This window comes from Pan paniscus, chromosome 20 (genome assembly GCF_029289425.2).
Source record: "Pan paniscus chromosome 20, NHGRI_mPanPan1-v2.0_pri, whole genome shotgun sequence".
Lineage (NCBI taxonomy): Eukaryota > Metazoa > Chordata > Mammalia > Primates > Hominidae > Pan > Pan paniscus.
In genome coordinates, this window is record NC_073269.2 from 53,478,999 (window position 1) to 53,490,995 (window position 11,997).

Sequence of the window (11,997 nt, forward strand, 5' to 3'; positions counted from 1 at the left end):
AGCATCGCTATGGCCAACAACATCTTCCCATTCTACAGATGGAAAATTGAGGCCCAAGAAAGGAGTTGTTTGTGCTTTTTCTACCACTGAGGCGTTGGGCCCTGCGCTCAGCTGCTGTGGTCTTTTTGTGGAGAATGTGACCCCAGGCTGTCTTCCTCAGAGCCGAGGAGGAGGGAGGGATGTTTGTCTGTCCTGAGGCTGCAGAAGGGAGGGGTTGAACACAGTTAAAGGCCTGGAGGTGGCTGGGGGCAGCTGGCATGTTGTGGGCAAACAGAATCCAGGCCAAGACCTCTAAGGCGTTAAAGAGCAAACCGCATGCAGGTCTGGCTTCCAGGAAGGTGGGACTTTGAGACTAGGGTTGGGGACTTGGGATCAGCCCTCCACCCAATGGAGCCCTCTCCTGCCCTGCCAGCCACCCCGTAATTTTGGGTTCTGTGAGTCACGGGAAGAAGACAGGACAAACACACCCTGAGAGCGAGACAAGGCCACTCCTATTTTGTACTGCTTATAAAGATTCACTGGGACCGGTGAGGTGGCAGTGCTCAGCAGCATCCGACAGGAGCCCTGGCAAACAGGACGGATTTCCAGGACTCTACCAGCTGCCAGACACGGCAGGGAGAGACCCCAGACCTCCTGGGTCCTGGCTGTGGGCCCGGATTGGGCTCCCAAGTGGCGTTTGACTCACGTGGGGACACTCTTGGAAGAGACGGTAAGGATGGAGGCAACAAGGGCGGGAAGGAGGGAGAGAGAGAGATTGCATGATCTTGGCTTCTCGGAATCATTACTTTCAGAATCTGGGAAGCAGAACTAGAGTTTGAGAAGTGCAGTCTTATTACAGCCACACTGGAACGCACGTCACAGTCCTGGGCTCTTGGAATTAACTTGGGCAGCCCAGCAGCAAAGCTCGTGTCAAAGGATCTAAGCATTTTTTTTCTTTCTCTTTTTGGAGACAGGTTTTCATTCTTGTTGCCCAGGCTGGAGTGCAATGGTGCCATCTCGGCTCACCGCAACCTCCACCTCCCAGGTTCAAGCGATTCTCTTGTCTCAGCTGGGATTACAAGTGCATGCCACCATGCCTGGCTAATTTTGTATTTTTAGTAGAGATGGGGTTTCTCCATGTTGGTCAGGCTGGTCTCGAACTCCCGACCTCAGGTGATCTGTTGGCCTTGGCCTCCCAAAGTGCTGGGATTACAGGTGTGAGCCACTGTGCCCTGCCCAAATGGCTTTTCACAGACAGGTGTATGGGAAACAGCCTCTCTCAAACCTGCAGGAATTCCTGCAGCTTTTGGTAGATCCACCAAACTGTAGCATGCGTAGCAAGCAAGCCCTTTAACTCAGCGATTCCAATTCTTTTCTCTTTCTTTCCTTTTCTCTCTTTCTTTCTTTTGACAGGGTCTCACTCTGTCTCCCAGGCTGGAGTGCAGTGGTGCGATCTTGGCTCATTGCAACCTCTGCCTCCCAGGTTCAAGTGATTCTCCTGCCTCAGCCTGCTGAGTAGCTGGGATTACAGGTGCACGCCACCACACCTAGCTAATTTTTGTATTTTTAGTAGAGACAGGGTTTCACCATGTTGGCCAGGCTGGTCTCCAACTTTTGACCTCAGGTGATCCACCTACCTTGGCCTCCCAAAGTGCTGGGATTACAGGCGTGAATCACCGTGCCTGGCCCCCTCAATGTTCTATCACAAAATCTGTCCACATTCTTGTGTGGTGTTTGTTCATTCTCATCGTGTAGAATATTCCACAGGGTGAACACCCCATGATGTGTTTATCCATTCTGCTGTGGGTGGCTATTTGGACGGTTTCTCATCTTGGGCTGCTGTGAACATTCTGGCACATGTATTCTGGTGAGCATATGTGTTCTTTTCCGGGAAGGAGGCTGATTGCTGGGTCGTGAGGGAGGAATCCTAGAAGATGTATGTTCAGGAATAAAGAATGTTCAGACTTCTTTTTTTTTTTTTTTTTTTTTGAGATGGAGTCTTGCTCAGGCTGGAGTGCAGTGGTGCGATCTCGGCTCACTGCAACCTCCGCCTCCCGGGTTCACGCCATTCTCCTGCCTCAGCCTCCTGAGTAGCTGGGACTACAGGCGCCTGCCACCATGCCCAGCTAATGTTTTGTATTTTTTAGTAGAGATGGGGTTTCACCATGTTAGCCAGGATGGTCTCGATCTCCTGACCTCGTGATCCACCTGCCTGGGCCTCCCAAAGTGCTGGGGATTACAGGTGTGAGCCACTGCGCCCGGCCAGCCTTCTTTGATTCTGCTCCAGGGTTTTCCAGAGCATAGAACCCAGCAAGACTGGATGCACAGACAGGCGTGCACCAAGAGGCACACGTGAGGGTGCTTGCAATCACAACAAAAGAAACCTAAGTGACCACTTAGTCTCTCTGTGCCTCAGTTTACTCTTTTATCCTTTCACTTACCAAATATCGACCATGCCTGTGCTGTGTGCCAGGTTCTGTCCCAGATGCCAGGGGCACAGCGGCACCCTAGGCCGGAAGGAGCTGATGTTGTGGGATATGAGGATGATAATATTGACCTCAAGGGTTTGTGTTGAGGGTTATATCTTGTAGGTCATAGGTGCTCAATAAAAGCCATCTATTATTTTAATTATTATGAAATAATAAGAAGGGTACCTATGATTTAAAAGCTAGATATAAGTACAGACGCTCTTTGACTTACAATGGGGTCCCATCTCTATCAACCCATCGTAAGGCTGGGCACAGTGGCTCACGCCTGTAATGGCAGCACTTTTGGGAGGCTGAGGTGGGAGGATTTCTTGAGCCCAGGAGTTTGAGATCAGCCTGGGCAACAGAGTAAGAGCTGTCCATACAGAAAAAAAAAAAAAAAAAAAAAAAAAAAAAAATTAGCTGGGCATGATGGCGTGCACCCGTAGTCCCAGCTACTCCAGAGGCTGAGGCAGGAGGATCAGTTGAGCCTAGGAGGTAGAGGCTGTGGTGAGCCGAGGTTGAACCACTGAACTCAGCTTGGGTGACCGAACAAGACAAAAACACAAAACAAAAGCCCCCAACATTTTCAACATAAGTTGAAAATATTGTAAATCAAATTGGATTTAATACACCTACCTTACTGAACATCATAGCCTACTTTTTTTTTTGAGACAGGATCTCACTCTGTTGTCCAGGCTGGAGTGCAGTGGCGCGATCTTGGCTCACTGCAGCCTTGACCTCACGGGCATAGCCTACCTCAAATGTGTTCAGAACACTTACATTACCCAACAGCAAGACAAAATCATCTAAGCCAAATCCATTTTTTTTTTTTTTTTTGAGATGGAGTCTCACTCTGTCACCCAGGCTGGAGTGCAGTGGTGTGATCTCAGCTGACTGCAACCTCCACCTCCCAGCTTCAAGGGATTCTCCTGCCTCGGCCTTCTGAGTAGTTGAGATTACAGGCACTCGCCCCCACGCCCAGCTAATTTTTTTTTTTTTTAATCTTTAGTAGAGATGAGATTTTATCATGTTGGCCAGGCTGGTCTCAAACTCCTGACCTCAAGTGATCCGTCTGCCTAGGACTCCCAAAGCGTTGGGATTACAGGTGTGAGCTTCTGCACCTGGCCCTGTTTCTCATTATTCTCCTTACCATTGTTATTGAATGGCCTTTAGTTAATAAGCACCACTTGGGCAGACAGTGGACTGTTTTTGATGCTTTGAGGATGAATGGGGTTGATATCTGTACAGATAGACAGGAAAACAGGTATCAGGCACGTTAAGTGGAAAAGATGAAGAAATGGAACAACGTACGTTGAAAGCTCCCATTTCTGGTTAAGACGTTACAAAGGAAATGCCATCTACGATACCATTGCTTTGGGCTTACAGCTGGGCAAATTATATGCACAGAAAGTTTCCTGGATTGGGCTGGGCATGTTGACTCACACCTGTAATCCCAGCACTTTGGGAGGCCGAGGCAGGCGGATCATGAGGTCAGGAGATTGAGACCATCCTGGCTAACACGGTGAAACCCTGTCTCTACTAAAAATACAAAAAATTAGCCGGGCGTGGTGGCAGGCGCCTGTAGTCCCAGCTACTCGGGAGACTGAGGCAGGAGAATGATGCGAACCCAGGAGGTGGAGCTTGCAGTGAGCCGAGATCGCACCACTGCACTCCAGCCTGGGCGACAGAGTGAGACTCCGTCTCAAAAAAAAAAAAAAAAAAAAAAAAGAAAGTTTTCGTTTTCTGGATTGTAATCAACAAGGGCCAGGAAGGGTGGAGTCTTTGCGGGGTGAGAGGATGCGTGTGGACAGTGATAACAGCAGCTAGCATACGTATGACACCCACTGAAAACCAGCGCTATACACTCAGCTCTACCCTTCTAACTTGTTGAATTCTTACGACACCCCCTAAGGCAGGTATATTATTATTCCCATTTTACTGAGGCACAGATAGTTTAGGTGACTTGCCCAAGGCCACACAGCTGGTAGGAATTTGAGGGTTTTTGTTGTTGTTGTTTGTTTGTTTTTTGTGATGCAGTCTCGCTGTTGTCGCCCAGGTTGGAGTGCAGTGGCATGATCTTGGCTCACTGCAACCTCTGCCTCCCGGGTTCCAGCGATTCTCTTGCCTCAGTCTCCCGAGTAGCTGGAATTACAGGAGCCCACAACCATGCCTGGCTGATTTTTGTATTTTTAGTAGAGACCAGGTTTCACCGTGTTGCTCAAGCTGGTCTCGAACTCCTGGCCTCAAGTGATCCGCCCGCCTTGGCCTCCCAAAGTGCTGGGATTACAGGTGTGAGCCACTGTGCCCGGCTAGGTGGGGGGGTTCAGTTTTTAAATGCTGTACTCTCTCTTTCTTTCTTTCTTTCTTTCTTTCTTTCTTTCTTTCTTTCTTTCTTTCTTTCTTTCTTTCTCTTTCTTTCTTTCTTTCTTTCTTTCTTTCTTTCTTTCTTTCTTTCTTTCTTTCTCTTTCTTTCTTTCTCTTTCTTTCTTTCTTGGGACAGGGTCTCACTCTGTTGCTCAGGCTGGAGTGCAGTGGCCCAATCATGGCTAACTGCAGCCTCAAACTCCCGGACTCATATGATCTTCCACCCAAGTCTTAGAAAAGGTTGGGATTGCAGGCACGAACCACTATGCCTGGCTAATTTTTAAATTTTTTGTAGAGACAGAGGGTCTCACTGTGTTGCCTAGGCTGGTCTTGAACTCTTGGCCTCAAGCGATCCTTCCTCCTCAACTCAGCCTCCCAATGTACTGGGATTACAGGTGTGAGCCACTGCACCTGGCTAAATTCTGCACACCTTTTACTCTAGGGATAAAAATAATACGAAAGTGGAATGCCAGACTCCAAATACACACACCAAGTGGCCTGGACTCTTCACTGCTACCTGGCATGGGGGAGGGGAGTGCCCCAACTTCCTCTCTGTCCTTCCTGTTGCGTCAACACCAGCTGGAGTGCTGAGCAGTGCCAGCCAACCCATAATAGCAGAGAGCCGCAGGGCCAGGTCACTCTGACATTGTGGGGGTGTGGGGGTGGGGACTCCTGCCTGGGTCCTGTGCTACCCACAGCTTTGTCTACCGGAGCCTGTGTGCCACATGCTGGACAAATCTTAACTCCTCAAGGACTCCCAAAACCAGAGAGGTAGGTTCACCTCAATGACTCTTGTTTCCCCGATGAGGAAATAGGCACAGCCAGCTGCAACTGACACCCACAGTCATGGAGGCCGGGGCTGCTCAGGGCCACTTGCTGTACTGCCTGCCAGCTCTCCAGAGCCTGAGATTTGGAGATGATAATATTCTAGGGCATGGGGTTCTGCAGCGGGGACTAACACACTTTGAAATTTACCTACTTAGGGCTGGGCGCGGTGGCTCATGCCTGCAATCCCAGCACTTTGGGAGGCTGAGGTGGGCGGATCACAAGGTCAGGAGTTCGAGACCAGCCTGGCCAATATGATGAAACCCCGTCTCTACTAAAAATACACAAATTAGTTGGGCATGGTGGCGGGTGCCTGTAATCCCAGCTACTCAGGAGGCTGAGGCGGGAGAATCGCTTGAACCCTGGAGGCGGAGGTTGCAGTGAGCCGAGATTGCGTCACTGCACTCCAGCCTGGATGACAGAGCGAGACTCCGTCTCAAAAAAAAAAATTTTACCTACTTAGCTGAGTGATCTTAGGTAAATTACTTAACTTCTCTGTGCCTTGCCTGTAGAATAAATATAACAATAGTGTCAAATTCAGACAGTTATTATAAGGTTTCAGTGAGGTCAGGCACGGTGGCTCATGCCTGTAATCCTAGCGCTTTGGGAGGCCGTGGCAGGCAGACCACTTGAGATCAGGAATTCCAAACCAGCCTGACCAACATGGTGAAACCCCGTCTCTACTAAAAATATAAAAAATTAGCCCCGGGCATGGTGGTGCATGCCTGTAATCCCAGCTACTCGGGAGGCTTGTGGCAGGAGTATTGCTTGAACCCAGGAAGCAGAGGTTGCAGTGAGCTGAGATAGCGCCACTGCACTCCAGCCTGGGCAGCAGAGTGAGACTCTGTCTCAAAAAAATAAATAAATAAATAAAATAAAATAAAATAAGGTTTCAGTGATACAGTGTTTAAAGCTGCGTGGTGGCCACTGCCTGTAGTCCCAGCTACTCATGGGGCAGAGGTGGGAGGCTCGCTTGAGCACAGAGTTTGAGGCTGCAGTGAGCCGTGATTGCACCACTGCACTCCAGCCTTGGCAAGACGGCGAGACCCTGTCTCTAAAAAAATATATATATATAAATTTGCCAGGTGTGGTGGTGCACACCTGTAGTCCCACGTACTCAGGAGGCTGAGGTGGGAGGACCACTTGAGCCCAGGAGTTCGAGGCTGCAGTGAGCCAAGATAGTGCCATTGCATTCCAGCCTGAGTGACAGAGCAATATCTGTCCCTAAAAAAAAAAAAAAGTTGACACAAAACACAAAATGTTCAAGAAACAGTGGCTTCCAATAATAATAATTTTATTATTATTATTATTATCAGGCACAGTGGCAATCATGCCTGTAATCCCAGCAGTTTGAGAGGCTGAGGCAAGGCAGGTTGCTTAAGCCCCAGAATTCAAGACCAGCATGGGCAACATGGTGAAACCAGATGACCTCCAAAATAATAATAATAATAATAATAATAATAATAATAATAAATCAGGCATGATGGTGTGCACCTGTAGTCCTAGCTACTTGGGAGGGTGAGGTGGAGGGTTGCTTGAGCCCAGGAGATGGAGGCTGCAGTGAGCTGGGAAAGTGCCGCTGCAGTCCAGTCTGGGCTACAGAGCCAGACCCTGTCTCAAAAAATAGTAATAATATAGTAATAATATTATTGTGGCCGGACATGGTGGCTCACGCCTGTAATCCCAGCACTTTGGGAGGCTGAGGCAGGTGGATCACCTGAGGTCAGGAGTTCAACACCAGCCTGGCTAACGTGGTGAAACCCCATCTCTACTAAAAATACAAAAATTAGCCAGGTGTGGTGGCATGTACCTGTAATCTCAGCTACTTGGGAGGCTGAGGCAGGAGAATTGCTTGAACCCAGGAGGCGGAGGTTGCAGTGAGCCGAGATCATGCCACCACACTCCAGCCTGGGCAACAGAGCAAAACTCTGTCTCAAAAAAAATAAATTATTGCTATGATAGATTATGTCGCTTCCTTGCTCAGCACCCTCCTATAGCACCTGTCTCATTTGGAATAAATGATGATGTCCTTGCATTGCCCACGTGGCCCTACATGCCGTGGCCCCTGATAACTGTTTTTTATTTGTTTTGTTTTGTTTTGTTTTGTTTTTTTCTTTTTTTGAGATGGAGTCTTGCTCTGTTGCCCAGGCTGGAGTGCACTGGCATGATCTCAGCTCACAGCAACCTCCGCCTCCCTGGTTCAAGTGATCCCTCCTGCCTCAGCCTCCTGAGTAGCTGGGATTACAGGCGCCCACCATCACTCCAGGTTATTTTTGTGTTTTTAGTAGAGATGGGGTTTCATCATGTTGGCCAGGCTGGTCTCAAACTCCTGACCTCAGGTGATCCACCCGCCTTGGCCTCCCAAATTCCCATGATTACTGGCGTGAGCCACTGTGCCCGGCCCCTGATGACTCTGCTATTGCCTCCCACCCTCTCCCTCTGGCAGATTCCACTCCAGCCACACTGGGCTCCTTGCTGTTCTTGGACATGACCGTCATGTTCCCACCTCAGGGCCTTTGCACTGGCTGTTCTCGATGCCTGAAACACTCTTCCCCCAGATCTCGATGCATCTCTCCCACTGTTCCTTCAGATTTTTATGCAAATGTCACCTTCTCGAGAAGCCTTCCCTGACCATGCCTGTACAACTCCAACATAGCCAGCTTCCCTGTGTGATATTTTTCCCATAGCATTTATTATCTTCTAAAATACTGTGGATTTTGGATTTTGCTCATTTCTTTCTTTCTTTTCCTATTTTTTTTTCTTTTTTGAGACAGAGTCTCACTCTGTCATCCTGGCTGGAGTGCAGGGGTATGATCAAGCTCACTCAATCTCCTGGGCTCAAATGATTCTCCCACTTCAGCCTTTTCGGCAGCTAGGATCACAGGCACGCATGACCATGCCTGGCTATGTTTTAAAAAGTTTTCGTAGAGATGGGGTCTCCCTATGTTGCCCAGGCTGGTCTAGAACTCCTGACCTCAAGTGATCTTCCCACCTTGGCCTCTCAAACCGTTGGGATTACAGGCCTGAACCACCGTGCCCAGCCCCAATATTCCAATGTACTAGGGTTCTGGCATTGTAATATTCTAGAATTCCAAGATGCCACTTCTAACAACACTAAGTTCTAGAATTCCAATTTTTTTTTTTTTTTTTTTAAGATGGAGTCTCACTTTGTCTCCCAGGCTGGAGTGCAGTGGTGTGAGCTCAGCTCACTGCCACCTCCACCTTCTGGGTTCAAGAAATTCTCAGCCTCCCAAGTAGCTGGGATTACAGGTGCCCGCCACCACACCCAGCTAATTTTTGTATTTTTAGTAGAGACGGGGTTTCACCATGTTGGCCTGTCTTGAATTCCTGACCTCAAGTGATCCACCTGTCTTGGCCTCCCAAAGTGTTAAGATTACAGGTGTGAGCTACCACACCCGGCCTAGAATTCCAATATTCTAAAGCACTGGAGTCCTTATGACGCAATATTCCAGTTTGCAAGGTGCTGGTGGGCCGGGCTGATGGACACCCTAGATCTCCAGGGCCGTGGAGTTTCCTCCTCTGAGTTTTCATCGTCTTTCTCTCCTGCCCAGACACCAGGAGCCTGAATGGGGAATGATTCTGTCAGCTACGAGTATGGGGATTACAGCGACCTCTCGGACCGCCCTGTGGACTGCCTGGATGACGCCTGCCTGGCCATCGACCCGCTGCGCGTGGCCCCGCTCCCACTGTATGCCGCCATCTTCCTGGTGGGGGTGCCAGGCAATGCCATGGTGGCCTGGGTGGCTGGGAAGGTGGCCCGCCGGAGGGTGGGTGCCACCTGGTTGCTCCACCTGGCCGTGGCGGATTTGCTGTGCTGTTTGTCTCTGCCCATCCTGGCAGTGCCCATTGCCCGTGGAGGCCACTGGCCGTATGGTGCAGTGGGCTGTCGGGCGCTGCCCTCTATCATCCTGCTGACCATGTATGCCAGCATCCTGCTCCTGGCAGCTCTCAGTGCCGACCTCTGCTTCCTGGCTCTCGGGCCTGCCTGGTGGTCTACGGTTCAGCGGGCGTGCGGGGTGCAGGTGGCCTGTGGGGCAGCCTGGACACTGGCCTTGCTGCTCACCGTGCCCTCCGCCATCTACCGCCGGCTGCACCAGGAGCACTTCCCAGCCCGGCTGCAGTGTGTGGTGGACTACGGCGGCTCCTCCAGCACCGAGAATGCAGTGACTGCCGTCCGGTTTCTTTTTGGCTTCCTGGGGCCCCTGGTGGCCGTGGCCAGCTGCCACAGCGCCCTCCTGTGCCGGGCAGCCCGACGCTGCTGGCCGCTGGGCACAGCCATTGTGGTGGGGTTTTTTGTCTGCTGGGCACCCTACCACCTGCTGGGGCTGGTACTCACTGTGGCGGCCCCGAACTCCACACTCCTGGCCAGGGCCCTGCGGGCTGAACCCCTCATCGTGGGCCTTGCCCTCGCTCACAGCTGCCTCAATCCCATGCTCTTCCTGTATTTTGGGAGGGCTCAACTCCGCCGGTCACTGCCAGCTGCCTGTCACTGGGCCCTGAGGGAGTCCCAGGGCCGGGATGAAAGTGTGGACAGCAAGAAATCCACCAGCCATGACCTGGTCTCGGAGATGGAGGTGTAGGCTGGAGAGACACTGTGGGTGTGTATCTTCTTATCTCATTTCACAAGACTGGCTTCAGGCATAGCTGGATCCAGGAGCTCAATGATGTCTTCATTTTATTCCTTCCTTCATTCAACAGATATCCATCATGCACTTGCTATGTGCAAGGCCTTTTTAGGCACTGGAGATATAGCAGTGACCAAAACAGACACAAATCCTGCCCTCAGGGAGCTGATATTCTAGTGGAGGAAGACAGACTATAAACAAAGATATATAGGGCCATTTGCGGTGGCTCACGCCTGTAATTCCAGCACTTCGGGAGGCTGAGGCAGGTAGATCACTTGAGGTCAGGACTTCAAGACCAGCCTGGCCAATATGCTGAAACCCTGTCTCTACTAAAAATACAAAAATTAGCCGGGCATGGTGGCGCATGCCTGTAGTCCCAGCTACTTGGGAGCCTGAGGCAGAAGAATCGTTTTGAACCTGGGAGGCAGAGGTGGCAGTGAGCCAAGATCGAGCCCCTGCACTCCAGCCTGGGTGACAGAGTGAGACTCTGTCTCAAAAAATAAAAAAATAAAAGATTTTATTTATTTATTTATTTTTTTGAGATGGAGTCTCGCTCTGTCGCCCAGGCTGGAGTGCAGTGGCACAATCTCGGCTCACTGCAAGCTCTGTCTCCTGAGTTCACGCCATTCTCCTGCCTCAGCCTCCTGAGTAGCTGGGACTACAGGCGCCCGCCACCATGCCCAGCTAATTTTTATATTTTTAGTAGAGAAGGGGTTTCACCTTGTTAGCCAGGATGGTCTTGATCTCCTGACCTGGTGATCCACCCACCTCAGCCTCCCAAAGTGCTGGGATTACAGGCGTGAGCCACCACACCCGGCCGAAAGATTTTAATAGGATCCCTCTGGTTGCTGGTGGAGGTGAGAGTATGGTGTAGGGGCAGTGAAGATCCCAGAGAGGAGGCTACTGTAATGGTCCAAGCAGGAGGTGATAGCGATTTGAATCAGGGTAACAGAGCTGAGGTGGTGAGAGGTTGACAGGTCATGCATCTATTTTGAAGGAAAGGCCAAGTCCAGGCTCCTTAGCTCGGCATTCAAGGCTTCTCTCCATCACTGGACACACTTACTCTCTAGCTTCTCAGACCCTGTAGCAATCAGAATCATGACCCCCGGTGATGTCCACATCTTAATCCCCTGAACCTGTGAAAAGGTGACCTTCCATGGCAAAAGGGACTTTGCAGGTGAGATTAAGTAAAGGATCTTGAGAAGGGGTGGTTATCCTGGATTGTCTGGGTGGGCTCAATGGAGTCACAAGGGTCCTTTTAAGAGGGAGGCAGGAGGGTCAGGGTCAGTCGCAGGAGGTGACAACGGAAGCAGATGTCATAGTGACGTGAGGAGGTGCCAAGAAATGCAGGCAGCTTCCAGAAGCTGAAACAGACAAGGAAACAGATTCTCTCTGAAGCTCCCAGAAGGAACACAGACCTCCTGACGCTTTTAGACCTCTGATCCGCAGACCTTTAAGAAAATACATTTGTATTGTTTTAAGTCACTATGTTTGGGGTGATTTGTTACAGCAGCCGTGGGAAGCTAATACACACCCTTCGGGCTATATTCACGCTTCTGCATCTTTCCTGAAGCTGTGCCACTGGCGGGAATGTCCTTCTGATCTACGGTGTGCAGTTCAACAATCAAGAGCCATCTGTGGCTATTCAAATTCGAATCAATTGGCCAGGCATGGTGGCTCCTGCCTATAATCTCAGCACTTTGGGAGGCCGAGGC

At 50.4% G+C, this 11,997-nt stretch overlaps 1 protein-coding gene across 2 annotated transcripts; it reads left to right on the forward strand.

The window, feature by feature from the left end:
• The first annotated feature begins 346 nt into the window (after positions 1 to 346).
• C5AR2 (complement C5a receptor 2) lies at positions 347 to 11,767 on the forward strand. 2 transcript variants are annotated; one of them, XM_003814111.6, is made up of 2 exons: positions 347 to 709; positions 9,209 to 11,767. In XM_003814111.6, the coding sequence occupies exon 2, from the start codon at positions 9,224 to 9,226 to the stop codon at positions 10,235 to 10,237; it is 1,014 nt and encodes a 337-aa protein (XP_003814159.1). In that variant the 5' UTR covers positions 347 to 709; positions 9,209 to 9,223; the 3' UTR covers positions 10,238 to 11,767. The 2 variants fall into 2 exon arrangements, with proteins under 2 accessions (XP_003814159.1, XP_008964997.1); XM_008966749.5 differs by lacking the exon at positions 347 to 709 and adding an exon at positions 2,547 to 5,582.
• The last annotated feature ends 230 nt before the right edge of the window (positions 11,768 to 11,997 follow it).

What these genes read in the sequence shown, in the direction of transcription:
- C5AR2 (XM_003814111.6), top strand. Translation starts at nt 9,224, where the DNA reads ATGGGGAATGATTCTGTCAGCTACGAGTATGGGGATTACAGCGACCTC.